This window comes from Eubalaena glacialis, chromosome 3, assembly GCF_028564815.1.
Source record: "Eubalaena glacialis isolate mEubGla1 chromosome 3, mEubGla1.1.hap2.+ XY, whole genome shotgun sequence".
In the NCBI taxonomy this organism is placed as follows: Eukaryota; Metazoa; Chordata; class Mammalia; order Artiodactyla; family Balaenidae; genus Eubalaena; species Eubalaena glacialis.
In genome coordinates, this window is record NC_083718.1 from 185,459,083 (window position 1) to 185,476,864 (window position 17,782).

The window sequence follows — 17,782 nt, forward strand, 5'->3', positions numbered from 1 at the left end:
TTTTTTTTTAATATTTAGAAATTACAAACACATTCCTAGGTAGCTCTAAGATGAAAGAAGAAATCAAAAGTAAATTAAAAACTACACAGAAAGCAATTAAAGAACACTTAATACCAAAATCTATGTGACAAAGCTGTATTTAGAAAAAAATTTATAACCCTAAAATGTCATCATTATTCAAGAAGATAGGTGAAAAAAACAAAACTAAACAATCACCTGTCTTAGAAAGCAAGAAAAGAACAGTAAAGATAAATCAAAACAAGCCAGGTAGGAGAAACAAAAGATTAAAGGTACAATCAATAGAATAATAAAAACAAAGTAGCAAAGAGAAACTAATCCCAAACTGGTTCTCTGAAAAGTACAGTAACTTCCTCAAAAACTTAGTTATGAAAAAAAAAAAGTAAAAATATGCAAGATTAAGAATGAGAAAAGAGAAATAACCAGATATAGGAAGTATGAAAATAATCTTTAGAGAATACAAACGTATGGCAACAAATTTAAAAAACCTAAGAGAACTGGATGATTTTTAAAAAACCAAGTATGCTACCAAAATTGACCTATGAAGCAGTGGGAAACTTGAATACTCCAATTAGCAGAGGGCATGGGGGTGGGAATGGGGGGTGGCGGGTGATGACTAAAAGGAACCACTGAAAAAGATTCTGGAACCGGATGGATTTGAGGCCTACTTTCATCTAACTTTTAAAAACTAGAACTAGAAACTCCAAGTCTAAAGTCTTGCAAGCCACAGAAAATGGTGGAGAGTTCTCCTATGCATTTTATGAAGGCAGCATAATTTTAATTCTAAAATCTGAAGAGACCGTGAAATGAGAAAATTATAGATAGACCCCCTCTCACTCTAAAGATGAAAAGACTCAAAATACTAGCAAAAAGAACCAGGAAATGTATCAAAAGAATAACAGATTAACACATTATGACCAAATGGGGCTTATTCCAGGGACTAAGGGTGGTGTGATACCAGGAAATCTGTCAATATAATGTATTCCATTTTTAAAAAATTAAAGGAGAAGAAACAATATGGTCATAACAATAGATGTTGAAAGGGTTTTGCTGTAATTCAACAGCCATTCCTAACCTAAATTCCTACAAACAAATGAAAAGATGGTCAGACTCACTGCTGGTAATTCACTAAAGCAAGAATGAGATGCGACTTGTCCCCATTAGACTGGTTGACATTTCTGGCGGGGGCACAGAGAGAGGGCACTCAGGTGGGCCGCACCCCTCCGCATCCCCACCAGCATTTCTGGGTAGTGATCTTGCGTGTACCCTCGGAGACAATCAGCTGCTGGGAATCTACTGCACAGAAATAAAACTAGTGCATAAGCACGTAAGTAGGAGGGTGTCTACTGTAGCGCTGGTGTTAGGGGGCGGGCGGGGTGGCGTGAGAATCAAGTGAATGCCCCTCAATACAGGAATCGTTGAGCCCACACAGGACAGTCACACCATCAGCTGTGCTGCATTTAAGGGGACAGAGTTACACCAACCTGAAGGTAACACTGAGAAGGTGCAGAAAAGCATATGATTCCAACGTTATGAAAACAAACGTTGGGAACGACATATGACTATCTGTATATAATCACATGAACATAGTGAGAACACAGGCCATCCATGAGTCCATTGGTTTTGAGGTGGAGTTGGGAGGGATATGGGGGGGAAGCAATAGCTGACCTCATATGCTGTAACATAGATATGAAATTATATTATTTTTGTTTCGCATTTGTATGCAAAAATTTTAAATCTGACGTTTAAAAGTTTCAACAGGATTATTCCACAGCAAGTTCCCTTCTTCTTCCTTTGGTGTCCACAATTGCTTCAGGCACCTCCCAGCCAGAGGGACGCAGCTTGGACCAGCACCTACTCCTGAGGACCTGGTCTCCATAGTGACCTGGTGTCCGAGTTTGGGGGAGGAGTGCCGTGCGCCCTTTCTGTGCCTGGCGTGCTGGGACAGCTTGTCTTCAGGTGCCGGCCCCCTGCTCCGGGAGCCCCTGCAATATTCTAGTTGTGCCCTCGTTTGGGGGAGTGAGCCTCCCCTCCCCTCCCTGACGGTGGACGGGGTATTTGAACGAGGGGGAGCGTTTCTTGATGAAATCCAATTCTTTGCCTATTCCACGCTGAACCCTGCAGCTGAATGTGGCTGGAGAAAACCACCACCAGGCTGCCTGGTCTCACTTTAAATTCCTGATCACCAACCTCAAATGGGCCCGTATGTTGCCTGGCAAACATCCCGTACCTCCCTGGTCTGTTCACTTTCCCTTTATCCTAAATGACTGTTTTCTACCTCTCCCTTCTCTCCAAATTTCCATCCCCTCCTGCCCCGTCCTTACTCTCTGCTGATCTCCCCGGGAAAACAGAAGAAACCAAATGAGAATCTCCAGTAGTTGAAACTCATCTGCCCATGTCCCCGGCCAGCCAGGCTCCCTTCTCCCCATTATTATCGCCCCTCGTCTCTCGAAGCACCAGCCATCTCTCTCCACTTATGGCCAGATTACTCCAGAGAGTTGTCAATATTCATTTTCTCCAATCTCTCTTCATTTTTTTCTCGAATCTATGTATCCAGGCTTCACCCTCCCCACTCCACTGAAACCACTCTTAGGAAGGTCTCCAGTGACCTCAATGTTGTAAATCCAGCGTTAACTGTTGGTCCTCATCCTACTTAATCAGCAGCCTTTGATAGTTCATCTCCCTCCTCTGTGGACCTTTCTGGACCCCACGCCCTCCTGGTTTCACACCCGACTCTGGAAGGCACTGCTCTGTCTCCTTTGCTGCTCCTCTCCACTTGCCTAAACTCTTAAACTTCAGGGACCCCCAGGACTCAGATCTTGGACCTCTTTTCTTTGCTGCCCTCCCCGCACTGCCCCACTCCTTTGAGGATTTCATATTTCATCCAGGCTCCACGTGTCACTTGCATGATGACTCCCAATCTTAGGCCTTTGGCCTGGACTCATCCCTGGAACTCCAGACGCCAGTGCCCTGCTGCCTTCCTGACCTGTCCAGTAATATCAAGTAGGCACCTTGAACTTAACCAGTCCTGCTCCTCCTGAAGTCTTCTCCTCAGAAATGACAACTTCCATCCTGCCAGGGCCTGGACCAGTATCCTCAGAGCGGTGAGGTGAGCGCAGCCGACACGAAGCCCGGCCCTGGCTGACGGGAAGAGCTGCCAACTCTGGGAAGTTAAGCAAGGCCCGAGGTGCAGGGCTGGCCTGGGAACGCGCTTGCCCGGAGCGAGGGAAAGGCTGCGTGTGACTGCACGTGTGGTAATACGTTTGGCATTTGTCATTGGCGATGGTTCTACAATCTATGGGACAGCAAGAAACCAGAAGGAAACAACATGTTTGGAAGTCAACAGAGCATTTTATTCCACAGGAAGAAAAATAACGACTCTGATATGAAAAACAGATTCAAGAGTCTCAACAGATCGGTGATTATAAGAGTGTTCACACGGTGGAGACCCAGATACTTTATTTTCAGAATATTATCGAGCAGCTACTATGGTATTTTGAGGCACAGATGATGCTTAAAAACAAAGCGGCCCAGGAGCCTTCCAAACCCGGAGGTGCATCTCCACCACGGTGAGGCACTCGGGCCGCTACGAGGCCATGTTTCTGTTTCCCAGTCAGCGGTGAGCAGGCCCAGGTGTGGGAAGCACACAACGGCCAGCCTTTCTGGTGGGTGAGGAAAGCAGCTGTGGCCAGGCGGTGATGCGGCCAGCTGTGCTGCGTCAGGGCATCAAGGGGGCTTTGCTTTCTGCTTGCCCAAGTTCTCCTGATTCAATTTATTTTACTTTCCTCGGAGAGGAACTGGGTACTTGAGGCAGCAAGAAAATCGGCAGAAATTATCATAACAAAGTCTCAGACATCGCTGGCTAAATACCAATTTAAAAGCCAGAGCCAGGGCCTGCTTCCTCCAAAGCTTTGGATTTTTTCCTGGCAAACCAGGAAACTATGTCCAAAGCCCCTGAAACCTTATCATCACCAGGCCTGGCACGAGGGCTGCGAGGGCGGAGTGAGCCTGAGAAGCTCTTAGCTGGCACCCACCCCCCAACCCCGCCCCATTTGGTCTTTGGATCCCATTTTAACATCTGCCTCTTCCAAGGCGCAAACGTCAGAGGGGAGTTGTGCAGTAGGGAGATGAGCAACTATTGTATTTCGAGGGCTGATGAAATTTAGAAAGGAGCCCGGAGGAGGGCATCTCAACACCCCTCTGGAGTCTCCTGGAAGCACCATTCCACAGCACAGCCCTCAACCAACTTCCCGTGGGCAGAGCTGCAGAGAACACCGGTTGCCGCTGGGCCCAAAGTCAGGCTTCCTTAGTAACACCAAGCTCCTCAATCCAACAGAACTCCCAAGTGACTTCATTCCAGAAAGTGACAGAAGGCTCACTGACACAAACCATCAACCCTCTGAGAGTCTCATCGTTAAGAGATCATGGGGCTTCCCTGGTGGCGCAGTGGTTGAGAATCTGCCTGCCAATGCAGGGCACGCGGGTTCGAGCCCTGGTCTGGGAAGATCCCACATGCCGCGGAGCAACTCGGCCCGTGAGCCACAATTACTGAGCCTGCGCGTCTGGAGCCTGTGCTCCGCAACAAGAGAGGCCGCGATAGTGAGAGGCCCGCGCACCGCGATGAAGAGTGGCTCCCGCACCGCGATGAAGAGTGGCCCCCGCTTGCCACAACTAGAGAAAGCCCTCGCACAGAAACGAAGACCCAACACAGCCATACATACATACATACATAAAAAGAATGTAAGCAGACAAGACTAGCATTAAAAAAATAAAATAAATAAAAAAAAAAAAAAAAAAAAAAAAGAGATCATGATCTCAGGCAGTGCGTTACTGATGACAAAAACCACAAGCCAAACTTGTGGGGTGCAGGGCGGGAGGCTGGTGAGGAAGACGAGACGCCTGCAGGGAGCTGCACCTGGAGCATGGCTGTGGCCCAGCAGAACCAACCAACCGACGGACCAAAAACCCACCCCGACCCTTCAAAAACTGGGTGTCAGTTCTGCAGTCCATGAACCCAGAGTTCAGTGAAGACCATATACAAATCCTGGAGTTCAAGACGAGCCCTGAAAACACTATTTTGCCAAAGCACTAAGCACTTGGGTTAAAGCTCTTTGAAAACACACACACACACACACACACACACACACTCCGAGTGGGGAGAGAAAGACAGATTAGCTTCATTTGTGTTCTGGAAGGATCTGGGTCATGAGTTATAAACACCAAAACCTTCCACGCATCCACTGATCCGATGGGTCCTTTTAGATCTCAGCTACATGTGACATGGTTGTAGAGACTGACTGGATTTATTAAAATAAAAATTAAAAAATCACAAGGCTAGTCATTCATTCTAGGCCTCCCCTCTCCCTACCTTGGTTATTCCTTACAGAAAAAAACCACAGAACCAAGACCCAGGAAGGAGAGGGCACTCGGTCTAGGCCTTGCCACCGGCTGGAATTTAAAACCAAGGGCAAGAGATATTTTGGCCAAATCTTGGCCCCAAACTTACAAGAACAGCTTTTTGGCACTCAGATTTCATTCCCTTTTCTAAGACTCTCTCCTTCTCCCTTCTCATCCCAGGGCTGCCGTCACTGCATCCCCAGGGCTGCGGGGCTGGGTGGCTGCCTGTATTTATTAAGGAGAACAAAGTCCCAGGACCTCCTTTGCTGCTGCCGCTCAGGAGAGGGAACACTCTCGCTGTGGGTTTTTGATAAATTTGTGGATCTTTGATCTGTTAAACAGTCCTACGGGATTTTTTTCCCCTTCTAAGTTATCAGAGCCTACCAATGTTTCAAACTGGCCTCTCTGACAATAACCCAAGGAAACCTTATAATGCTGGCGTGTGTGTGCGCGCGGTAACAGAACACACCTCCAAGTTTTACCTCAAAGTCTGGCAAGACTAGTCAGGAGAGAGCCAGCGAGACAGGCAGATAAAAAATAACTTGTGACACTCTAAGAACTGTCTTTAAACTGGGGGAGAAATAAATAAAAGATGCGTCCGAGTCACTCCCCTAGGCCTCATCAAGGGCTGGCTCTGGGTCTAGACACTTCGGTTTGCGGCTCTAGCGGGACGAGCACAGGTTTCAAAGGCGTCGCTCTTGATGCACCTGCTCCCTCACCTCAGCCCACCTGACCGTGAATACTCTAGTTTCCCAAACCAAGGTATAACATTCTGCAGCTTCCAAGAATCCCTCTTCACGGACAGTACCCTGAATGAGACGTGTAGAATTAGTGCAATAGAAGAGCCAATATAATTTTATATTACTTTACAGTTAACAAACCTTAACACACATCACAGGCCCTGTTCAGAAATGCTCCTACGTATTTACAAACACACAGTTGTACATATATACATGTTAACAAAATACAGGGCAATCTAAAAATTAGATTGATCTCAGTTACACTTTCTTTGTTTTAAACATTATTCAACCAATGCCTCTTAAAAATTACCTCCCCATAATCTAAAGTAACCCCTTGCCCCACAAATTAATATGGTTCCATTTGTACCCCCCCTCATCAGTATTTACGCTCCCTCTTGATAGCATCCCCCAAACCTTATTCTGGTTTCCTCTAACCTAAGCCAAGCCCACGGGCCTCTCCCCTCCTGACTGGTTTGGGGTCTACGCCTGGGAGGGTCCCTCCGCAGCCGGGGCTTCTCAGGAGTCCAGCTCCAATTGCTCTTGGTTTTCATTGAGTCTTAACATAAGTTGCTGTTCATAGTAAAGGCTCTTTGCATAGTTTATTTCTTGTGATAACTTGATAGCAAGGACCTCTGATTTCACGTGGACCTGAAGAAAAGGACAGAATGAGTAACCTGCCCCCAAGGTGGGAAGCCAAACAGAATCACGGGACACGGGCCATTGAAATCCACCCAGGCAGCAGCCCCCAGCCTGACTGCGGATCAGAACAGCATGGGTGTAGTTTTAAGAAACAGATTCCCAGGGCCCTACTCCTGGTTATGCCGATTCGAGGTCTGGGGTGGATCTCTGGAACCTGTATCTTTAACTTATTCCCCAGGTAACTGTGCAGTCGACCCATAATCACCCGACATGTGGGACTGCCTGTAACTGAGAACCAGTTTCAGCACCGAGGTGTGAGGACCAGCTGAGGTGAGACAAGCGGAGAACAAAGACTTGGGATTCACATCTAAAGTCTGGTGATGGTCAAAGCACACAAATGCCCTCCAGGCCTTTCTTATCAAGAAAGCTCACTTGCCTTGAAAGGGCGAAAGTGCAGCTGGGCAAAGCTCCCCACCTCCGAAAGGAACTTGTGGAAATACTCGGGCTTTTGGGTGTTAACTCAATTAATCTACCGGCCCTAACCTAAGCCAATGACCCCAGGGGAGCCTGCACAAGCCAAACCAAACCCAAGCGCATTCCTGGGCAGGGAGGAGGTCAAGGGAGAGAGGCCCGAAAAGGCCTGTTGCTGCTTCTCATCTGTGGAAACACTGAGATAAGCAGGGCCATTTTGAATGGCAAGTCATTCTCGAATGCAGGCTTGAAAATCCTAGCATTCCTGGTGAAAAATGAGCAGGGCCAACACCTGGTCTCATGAAAAGATCCCACGTTAGAATATGGCTGGCGGTGGGGTCCCTCACACGTGCTTCTGCCGAGCCAACAACAGCTCCTCTGAGCGGAGGCAGCAGTGGTCCAGGCTGCCAGCTCTGGAGCTGCACGGGCACGTGGGTTTGAACCCCAGCTCCCTCCGGTGTTGGCCGGATAACCTTGAGCGAGTCACCTGTCCTCCCCAAGCCTCCTTACCAGTCAAGTGGGGACAACAGCCGTACAACATTAAATAACCTCTAAGTACTTAGAATCCAGCCTGACACATAGTAAGCCCTTAACGAATGCTGGTTATTAACAGGATCGGTGTTATTGAAAAGTCCTGCCATAACAATATCTTGTACCTTTTGGAGGCCAAGTGTAAAGTTTATTTATGGATATTCATTGAGCTTTTACCGTGGGTAGGGGCCTAGATATTGCTTCCTTGTGCGGAAAAAAAAGTTAGTTTCCAATCATTCTAGAGGAGAAGCCATCAAGCCAATGTGTGCTCTAACGCTTTCTTAGATTCAATGCGCCGAAGAGTCCCATCTTAGGAATAAAACACCCCCGTGCATCATGTCAGCTGGTCCTCACGGCTGATTAGAGGCGGTAATCCTGCCCGTACTGTATGGGTGGGAAACCGAGGCACAAGCTTCGAGCAACCCGCCCTCCCTCCGGTGGAGCTGGGAGAGCGGCATCGCCCCACCCCACACACGCTGAGCGCCTTCTGCCTGTGGGACTAAGAAGCAGGACCCCCGGGGCCTCACAACAGCCCAGCCCAAGCCTCACTCGCAGCAAACACTTTCCCGCTGAGAAGCACCAGCAGGGCAGTGGCCGGCTGAGGAGACAGCGCAGGGGTGCACTCACCATCGGCTTCTGGTGAGAAGGGCCGGGGATGGACACCCCACTGCTCGTGTTCACGGCCTTCTTGGTCACCTGCACATACACCTTCCCGTGGTCTTTGGAGACGAGGCAGTGGTAGAGGTCGTCGTACTTGACTTCCAGGAAAATGGCCTCCCGGTCTAGGTAGTCTCCGCTTTTCAGGAAGTAGACAGCCTTGGAGGAGATGAGCACACAGTAGCTGTCGATGTTCTCCACGGCTATGAAGCTGCAGAGAAAGAGGCGGAGTGAGAAGGGCACGCAGAGCCTCGCCAGCTGCCCCTCGAGGCTGAGGCTGTAGGAGGGGGGCCCGAGGCTCCGACCGTGAAGCCAGGCTCCCTCCCTCACTACACCTTGGGCAGGGGGCTCACCCACTCTGAGCCTCCGTCTCCTTGGGTGTAAATTAGGAATAAAAAAAAGTGACACTGGCCTCTGAGGGCTGCTGTGAGGCCAGTGTGTAAAGCACAGAGCCCTTACACAGGGGGGCTCGATAAATACGACCAAGGGTATCAACGGGGGAAACTATTTCATGGCCTTTTTATAGCCTAAGGCTTAGAGAAAACTGTAGCAGTGCTTTGTTGGGCAGAAGAGAAGAAGGAAATACAATGCTTTGAAATGCTGACTGAAGCAGCAGCTGAGAAGGTTCACCGGGAAGGCGGGGTGGGGGAGGGGCAGCCACAGGGCTGGAAGTCGTGGGCAGGGGTGGTGGAGATGGACGCGGGGAAAGCGGAACCGGATGGGTCACCGACCTAGGCGCCGCGAGAGGACGGCACGCCTTCTCCATGTGAGCACCTACGTCTACTTCCTTTTTGTCATAGTTTAGTAAGAGGTCACCTGGTCTCAGCTCAGCACCTCCAGGGACGGGACTCACTGGTGAGACCACCACCGCGTTCTCAGAACTCAACTGTTAGAGAGTGCTTTTTTAGGTAAAGCTGGAATCTTGATTTCCATAAACTCTCAGTCATCACTTCTAGGGGCTTTAGGGCCACTCAGAAAAAAATCTCTTCTTCCCTGGAGCCCCAGATTTAAAGTGGAAATTTATGCACGTCAAAGCTCTCAGCTCGGCTACTGAATGAAGAGCAGTGACCCTTGGAAACCGCCGTGACAGCTCTCCCAGGCCTGGCTGCCTCCGTCGCATCTTGTGACAGCCTTCCACAATGGGGCGGCCACGTCGGGGACAGCGCAGGGGAGCGGGTGACGGCAAGAATACTAAGAGCTGACGACAGGCTGGCTGTCAAGCCCCGGCCCCCTGGGACTTGATGTCCTGAGAGGAATTGCCACACCGCAGTTGCCTGGAGCCGCGGCTCCCCTGGAACGGCTCAGGGACCGGGTCCCAGGATGGCTTTGTTCCACGGTCAGCAGTCGCCAAACTCTGATGGGATGGAGCAGGCCTGCCTGCTGCTGGGCAGGCCGGTCGGTCCTCTCTCAGTCCCAAGCTGGCGCCAGGCCCCTGCTCACCTCTGGGCTTGGAGAGCCCCCGCTTCTGAACACGCCTTGTCTCTCAGCCCAAGGATTCACGAGTTCTCTCTGAAGCTCCCCGAGAAACACGCCCACCCTGCGCCCACTTCTGAAGGCTTCCTCGCTTACCGTCAAGAACACTGCCAAGCAACTACTTGTTCTCATTTTGTTTCCCGGACACGTATTTGACTCTCTGAATAAGCTGATGTAAGAGTAGGGTCCACACCCTACGCCCCCCGTGTCTCCCTGGGCACCCACCACTGAGTCGGCCACCCCCTCAGTACTCAGTGAAAATATGCCTGGTTCTAGCTGCCATTTTAATTACAGCCTCACATGACAAAAATTGGGGTTTATTGTTCTATTCTAACTGGTTGGCAATGCCAAGAATGTAGACTTGTAAAGTCTCAATGCCAAAATTAGAAATACCCAGCAGCTTTTGGTGTTCAGGCCACTTAGCACGGAATTTCCCATATCCTGGGTTCTGACAGTATCCAGTGGGCAGCAGTATCATTTAAAGAAACCAACTGAAATCTAAAATAGCTGGTCCAGGGGAAGAAAAGGTGACAGAAAGAGACAGAGAGACAGAGAGAGATGAAAAAAGCTTCCTGACAAAGAGAGGAAGGATCACAGGACCAGCCAGAACTTGCTGGGAAACTAGCTTAAGAACTGAAAATGGCCTAGGACTTGTGAGCACAGGTGGGCTGGGCACACGGCGACTGAGGCTGTAATGGGCTCTCAAAGGAGATCCCCGAAGTTGGCCACCGCAGTTAGGGTGAGAGCAGCACGTGCATTAAAAATCCAGTAGAGGGCTTTCCTGGTGGCGCAGTGGTTGAGAGTCTGCCTGCCAGTGCAGGAGACACGGGTTCGCGCCCTGGTCTGGGAGGATCCCCCATGCCGCGGAGCGACTGGGCCCGTGAGCCACAGTTGCTAAGCCTGCGCGGCTGGAGCCTGTGCTCTGCAACAAGAGAGGCCGCGATAGTGAGAGGCCCGCGCACCGCGATGAAGAATGGCCCCCACTTGCTGCAACTGGAGAAAGCCCTCACACAGAAACGAAGACCCAACACAGCCATAAATAAATAAATAAATAAATAAAATATTTAAAAAAAAAAAAAAAAATCCAGTACAGATTGTTACCTTTCCTCTGGTCCAGCACAAGATGGGGTACTTCTATCCCATCACCGGTGCCTCCACTCTCACCCTGTTTAGTACCCACTGTCTGACATTTACGCACAGCCTCTAAAAAGGCCAAGGCCTTCCCGTCTGGGCAGCTATTCTTACACCCGGGCCGACTGGCTGACATTATTAGTGCCCTTTCCAAACTGGACTTCTTTAAAACAGACTCCCTTTCAAGAGGCCACAGACGGTGCAAAGTCCTCCATCAGGCCCGAACAACTTCTGCTCTGGGTGGAAGGAAGGAGGAAGGGTGGCTCTGAGCTGGGACGCTCTAGTGGAAGTTGCTCCACACAGTGGGGGAAGCGCAGGCCAAGTGGGCAGGGAGACCCACCAGGCTGGGCCAGCTGCTGTCTCTGCGGCTCAGTTTCTTCATCTGATAGAGATCATACTACCTGCCGTCACAAAGTCAGTAAATCCATGGGCCTATTAAAAATTCATGGCCAGGCTTCCCTGGTGGCGCAGTGGTTAAGAATCCGCCTGCCAATGCAGGGGACACGGATTCGAGCCCTGGTCCGGGAAGATCCCACGTGCCGCGGAGCAACGAAGCCCGTGCGCCACAACTGCTGAGCCTGCGCTCTACAGCCCACGAGCCACAACTACTGAAGCCCACGTGCCACAACTACTGAAGCCCTCGTGCCTAGAGCCCGAGCTCCGCAACGAGAGAGGCCACCACACTGAGAAGCGCACGCACTTCAACGAAGAGTAGCCCCCGCTCGCCGCAGCTAGAGAAAGCCCGCGCGCAGCAACGAAGACCCAACACAGCCAAAAATAAATAATAAATAAATAAATTAAAAAGAAAAAAAAAAAGGAATTCACGTCCATTACAGAAACGCAAGGGGAGAGGAGCAGTTTGTAAATGTGCCCAGATCTCTATTCTGTGAGCCCAGGGGCCCTATTCGTACCCTGAAGCTAATACAGACAGTAATTTTTGGACATCTACATGAAATGTTCTAGTCTTTTCAAATCAAAAGCAGCCAAGGGTCTAAGTGAAAGGAGGGGAAAGGGAGACAGCGGGGCCTCAGCTGGAGTGCCAGGGTCCCAGACCACCCGGACCAGGGTCTGAGCAAGAACCCAGACACTGGCTTAGCCAACAGCGTCTCTCTCTCCATTTTCCTCCTGATGCTCCCCTGGAACTCCCACAACCAGTGACCAAGGCTTTGGGTTTCACCATTACAGCATACATTTTTTAAAAAACAAAACCTGGAAACCACAACAAAGAATAATTAAAACTGAGCTCCAGATTACGGGTCCCCTCCTGTAATGGAGACCAATCCCAAACTTGTCACTGAAAGAGAGGAATCAAAACCCAGGGGGACAAGAGAAGCCGAACCAATGAGTGCACTCAGCGCTTCTCTGCCCATCTGCCCCTGCCTCTGTCCCTTCGTCGTCAAAGCCCGGTGTCCCCCTCCCTGCCTGGCCGTCCCCTGCAAAGGCCTGTGCTCCACAGCCTTTCATTTGCGTCACTTGGAGGCTCAGGGTTTCGTCCAGAGTGGCAGCGGCTATGGCCTCACACGAGCTGAGTCTAGACACGGGGCTCTCCACTCTTCATCCCCCGTACCCCCCTCGCTTCACGCAGGGCTGCTCTTGGCTCATGAATGAGTGACCACTGCAAACCCTTGTGGGATGACATGGGGAGGAAAGCCATGTGGTCTCAGGTCGATCCTGAGTGTGTCCTTCTACCCTCTGACCTATTATTAATTCGGAGGAAGAATGAAAAAATGTGGCCAGAGACACACAGCCTCTGGATAAGCTGTACCCTTCAAATACGAAGAAACAGAGAAGCTGCCCAGTGCTCTGTAGACACGGTGAATGATTCTATAAAAAAAACAGGCGGGGACTCCCCTGGTGGCACAGTGGTTGAGAATCCACCTGCCAATGCAGGGGACACGGGTACGAGCCCTGGTCCAGGAAGGTCCCACATGTCGCGTGCGCCACAACTGGTGAGCCTGTGCTCCGGAGCCCACGTGCCACAAAACAAAAAACAAAAAACAGGATTTTTTAGACATTAGTTAAAAGTTTCACTTATAACTCTCCTTTAAGGAGAGAAAGAGGACATTCTGACCTTGGGATCAACTTCAGAAAGTTTCTTCTGAGAGAAAGGAAAGCTGTGGCATGTGGCTTACACCATTCTCCAAGACGACAGGTTCTAACAGTGGGTGAACCCGGCAAGGTTCAATGCCTCAGAAGTAGCACCCACTACGACAAACAATATCTCAAACCATGATACCACAGGGTATTCTCATCAACACCAATGGCATTACCAACAATAGCTTCAACCCTCTCGCTCTGTGACAGGTAGAAATGTTGTCTCCAAGCCCCACGGCTGATGCGCCATTGGAACCAGCCAATCTTAGGTGCCAACTGGCTCTGTCACCAGCCGCATGGCTTGGCTCACAGTTTCGTGCCGTCACGTGTAGAGGGAGGATCATCATATCTCCTCTTAGGGCCACTGTTGATGATTAGAACTGATCTACATGCCCAACTAATGGTGGCTACTGTTATTTCTTTCTTTTGTTGAGAACAGATGCTAAGTTATCCTAATCCTGTGGGGAAGGTCCCCTTGCAAGTCTACTACAGATCCTTGCTTCAGCAGGTTGGGAAAATGAGTGACCCTCTAAGAGACCACAAGGAAACAGGCTCAGGACCAATTATTGCTCCTTAGGGAGAGAGAAATCTGCCAATTGTTTCAATTACCCTTTTCAATTGATTTCTTTCTTTTTCTCCCACTCTTTTTTTTGCTTTATTAACTCTATTTATATATGTTTATTTTCCTCACTTTGTAGGCATTTCAAAATCAGAAGAGTTCAGAGCTGTCTTACTCCAGGAGTGCTCCTAGAACAGGCTCCTGCCCCGCACGTGTCACTCCCCAAGTCCAGGTGTGACCCCACACCTGTGTCTGAGCCTGGGGTCTTGCAGAGCATCTCGGCACACACGTCCCACGGGTCCTCACACTCAGCACGGCCTCTCGAATCCTCTCCTCCTCCAGCACCGCCCCTCGCAGTTGATGGCATCTCCATCCAACCGACCAGGCAAGCAGCCCTTGAGTCCCTCTCAGCCCCGCTCCTCGCTCAGCTTCTAAACCTGGTCAGTCTACTGACTGTACTGACGCCTGCCTCCCTGTCCCCTCTCCCCCTCTTCTCTGCCAGTCTGCACTCACCTGGATCACTCCCAGGGCCTCCTAAGTGCTTTCCTGCCCCCAGTCTCTCCAACTCTGATCCCTTTCTCTGTTGCTGTCAAGGTTACATTTTTAACGTCATTTTGAGTGAGATCCTCTTCAAAATCTCACCACTGCCTACAGGAAGCCGTTACGGCTCTCAGAATCTGTATGGACACCAAGGGGGGAAGGGGGGGGGATTTTAAAAAAAGCCTCTCAGCATCTGGCCTTGTAACCCACCTTTCCAGCTTTCCAACCTCCGCTCCTTCCCTCCCACACGTGTGCTGCCACCACACCCAGCTAACTGGAGTCCCCCCAGAAATGTCGCTAACTCTCCTGCCTCTGAGCCTTTGCCCAGCACTCTTCTCTGCCTACGTGCCTTTCTCTCTTCTCGGCCCATTTCTCCTTGTGCTGCAGGACCAGATCAACTGCCAACAGCCCTCCCTGGCTTTCTAGGCACAAATTAATCACTTGCCCTTGTGGTCCCATAACACATGGCCCATACTTCTATTTTAAAAGCAACCACATGTTTATAGATAGTTGGTAATACTGTCTGCTTCCCCTGCTAGACTGTGAACTTGTCCTGGGACATAGTAGGATTCAATAAATTCATGTGTTATGTAGTCTCAGAAAATAACAATGAATTTACGTTGTAGGGTCCAATGGAATTTGCCAGTGCACAACTTTGTATGTTGCATGTATTTTACCCAGTGGTAAAGATAAAGAATTCTCTCAGAAGTCTTGATTTAACTTGTTAAAGATTTAGCAAGCCACTAACTTTCCCTTCCTTCCTTCCTTCCTCCCTCCCTCCGTCCCTTTCTTTCTATTGAAGTATAGTCGATTTACAATGTTGTGTTAGTTTCAGGTGTACAGCAAAGACAAGCCATTAACTTTTATCAGAGTAGCTGGATAATCCGCCAAATTAAAGTTTTAATTTAGTGGCATATCAAAGAATATCCAATTTCCTAAGTGTCAAAGGTTATTGGTAGATTATTTCCTGGTTTAGAAAACGGAGGCCAATGAATTCTATCCCACTTCTCAAAAGGTCTGATCTTTTGTTTTCGTTTTGAGACTGCATATATTACTATAAGGTTTTTATTTACAATTATATGCTATTAGAATCAACACTATAACCTGTGCTCAAAATAAAAAATTCTGATTTCTATCTCTATCTGCAATTTCTCAAGAAGGATAGACAGGACACAAAATATATAAACAGTATGTTTACAAAGGGGGCAAGAAAGGAGAATTTTACTCTTGATTTTCTTTCTTTCTGTACTCTTTGAATTTGCTAACTATGTGCGTGAGTTTATTTCATCAAAAAGAGAAAAGACTAACCTGGCTGGTGGGTTTATAGGCTATTTTGGTTTACTTTTTATACTTTTTTTTGTATTAAAAAAAGATCTCAATAAAGAAAAAGAAGAGGAGGAGCACATTCAAACAGATGGAAACGAGCACACAACCCAAACGGACCAGGGAGCTGCCTGGCTCGGCTGAGATCAAGTGACCCGGGGATCCAGTGACAGCCTCCAAGACACTGACTAGACTCAAGCGGCCTCCTATGGGTGACTTTCAAGTGTCCCCAGAAGGCAAGCACCACCTTCAAAGTCTTGCACGGGAACCACTTCCCAGGTCCTGCTGCCCCTGAAGGGTTCTTAGTTGCTGCTGTTCATTCCTTTTCCTTTCATCTGTAAATATACCAGCATATTTCTCTAAAGGACAAGGACTCTTTTTGTTAGCACAGTCACAATACTAAAAAATAATGAATAATAATAATTTAAAATGTCAGACATTTAGAAAGGTTCCTAATTTCCAATTAGAACAGGAGCTCTTAATATTCTGGGATCATGGACCCCCACGTCGGCATTCTGGGGAGGCCCATAATCCCCTTCTAAGAATGCTAATTTTAAATGCATAAAATAAAATGCTTAGGATTACAAAGGAAGTCAATTATATTTAAATATATCTATCGAAATATTAAAATTGCGATAGAGAACTGAAAGCTTCTTTTTTAAAGCATAAAATATCTAAAAAAAAAAAATCTCACAAATACTATTTCCTAAAACTACATTTTAAAAATATAATCTAATTGTCAAATAAACTCCAGAAAACAGTATGTTTGGGCAGCGACTTAGGTCATGTGCATTGCTTGTAAGCACCTTTTTGGAAAAGGTGAAGAGCCACCCTAGTGCTTACATTGCTAGTATGTAACTTGGTCTGTGATGGTGTATTGGAAATAAAATAGGTACTTCTTTCTTTCTTTCTTTCTTTCTTCTTTTTTTTTAATGAGAATGAGGTTTCTGGCTACAGACTAGACACTAGTTACAGAGAAAAATTAATTCAATAAATAGAACAAATTTCACTTTAACATCATCTTAACCCAGGATCCGATTTCAGAACCAAACTTAAGAAAAATGGAAAGTGATGGCAATTTTGTAACATATCAGAGTAGTATTTGATTCAATCGAAACTGATGCCTTTTCAGTTGGCCACACCTTAAATCATATGTCAGCAACTATCTTTTTAATACTAATTAATTAAATAAAAAATTAAATGAAACTTGATCTGGGAGAACAAAGTTGAAGTAACCATGGCATTGTGGACTTTGTGGGGTTTTCACTACATCAGGAAGTAATTACACAATATTTTCCAGAAGTGAAACAGTGAGTCTAACTGGAAAAAAATGTGGAAACATTTAGTTAGAACAGTAGGGCAAGGTATTAAAGAGCCTTTTAAGGGGTTAACTCTGAAGGAAAATATGCAAATAATTGGGTCTTTAAACATGTTTTTAATTACGATTCCAGGATAAAAGTCAGGTATTCTATGGCACTCCTGTGTTTCTCCTGAAAACGCCTTTCTTGCAGAGCGATGCCTCCAACATTCACGTCACCGTGAAGACCCAGCCTGACAACCGAGGATACTTCAGAGAAACATTTGCCAGGTCCCCGATGACTTCTTCCCTGTACACCGAGGAAGGCTACGGTCATGTAGCTTCTTCAACATTCACTGGCAAGATTTAACCCACAAACGTGGGTAGAGACACATGGTTTTCATCTTAAAAGTCAAAAGTCATTCACGCCAACATCTTTTCCTAGTTCTTATGAATTTCAAGAGTTTCACGAAATCTGTTTTACTGACTTCATTTTGATTTCGGTTTTCAGCTTTCCATGGCTCTCTTTTCAATGCATGTATCTCACTGGGAGCAAGCCTATGTTAGCTGTAGTGCACAATTTCTCCCTGTGTTCTTGGCATATGTCATCCTATTGAAAATGAATTTCACAAGGACCAAGGTTTGACGTGAAAATGAATTTCACAAGGTTTCACTTGAATAAGGGTGAGTGGGAAAGAAAATTAAAAGCACAACGTACAATAACTTTCCAACTATCATTCATTCAACAAATTATTTGTTGAGTGCCTAGTATGTGCCAGGCACTGTTCCATGTACTGAGGATTCTTCAATGAATGGAACAGACAAAAACTGCGGCCCTCATGGAGCTACCATTCTAGTAGACTCTGCACCATGTCCTGCTACACCTGAGGAACGACTCTCTGAGCCTCCGAT

General features: G+C 47.9%; 1 protein-coding gene and 1 non-coding gene across 5 annotated transcripts in view; both read right to left on the reverse strand.

Annotated features, from left to right (window-relative positions):
- Positions 1–3,383: 3,383 nt before the first annotated feature.
- Positions 3,384–17,782, reverse strand: part of VPS13D (vacuolar protein sorting 13 homolog D) — a 241,012-nt gene continuing 226,613 nt past the window's right edge. For all 4 annotated transcript variants that reach the window (XM_061184936.1, XM_061184937.1, XM_061184935.1 and 1 more), the window contains 2 exons: positions 8,424–8,664; positions 3,384–6,803 (listed from right to left, as the gene is read on the reverse strand). In XM_061184936.1, coding sequence (XP_061040919.1) covers positions 6,672–6,803; positions 8,424–8,664 — 373 coding nt within the window. In that variant the 3' untranslated portion in view covers positions 3,384–6,671. The remainder of the gene's footprint in view (positions 6,804–8,423; positions 8,665–17,782) is intronic.
- Positions 8,138–8,278, reverse strand: LOC133089325 (small nucleolar RNA ACA59). The gene has a single exon (XR_009700694.1). It is a non-coding gene; the product is annotated as a small nucleolar RNA ACA59 (small nucleolar RNA).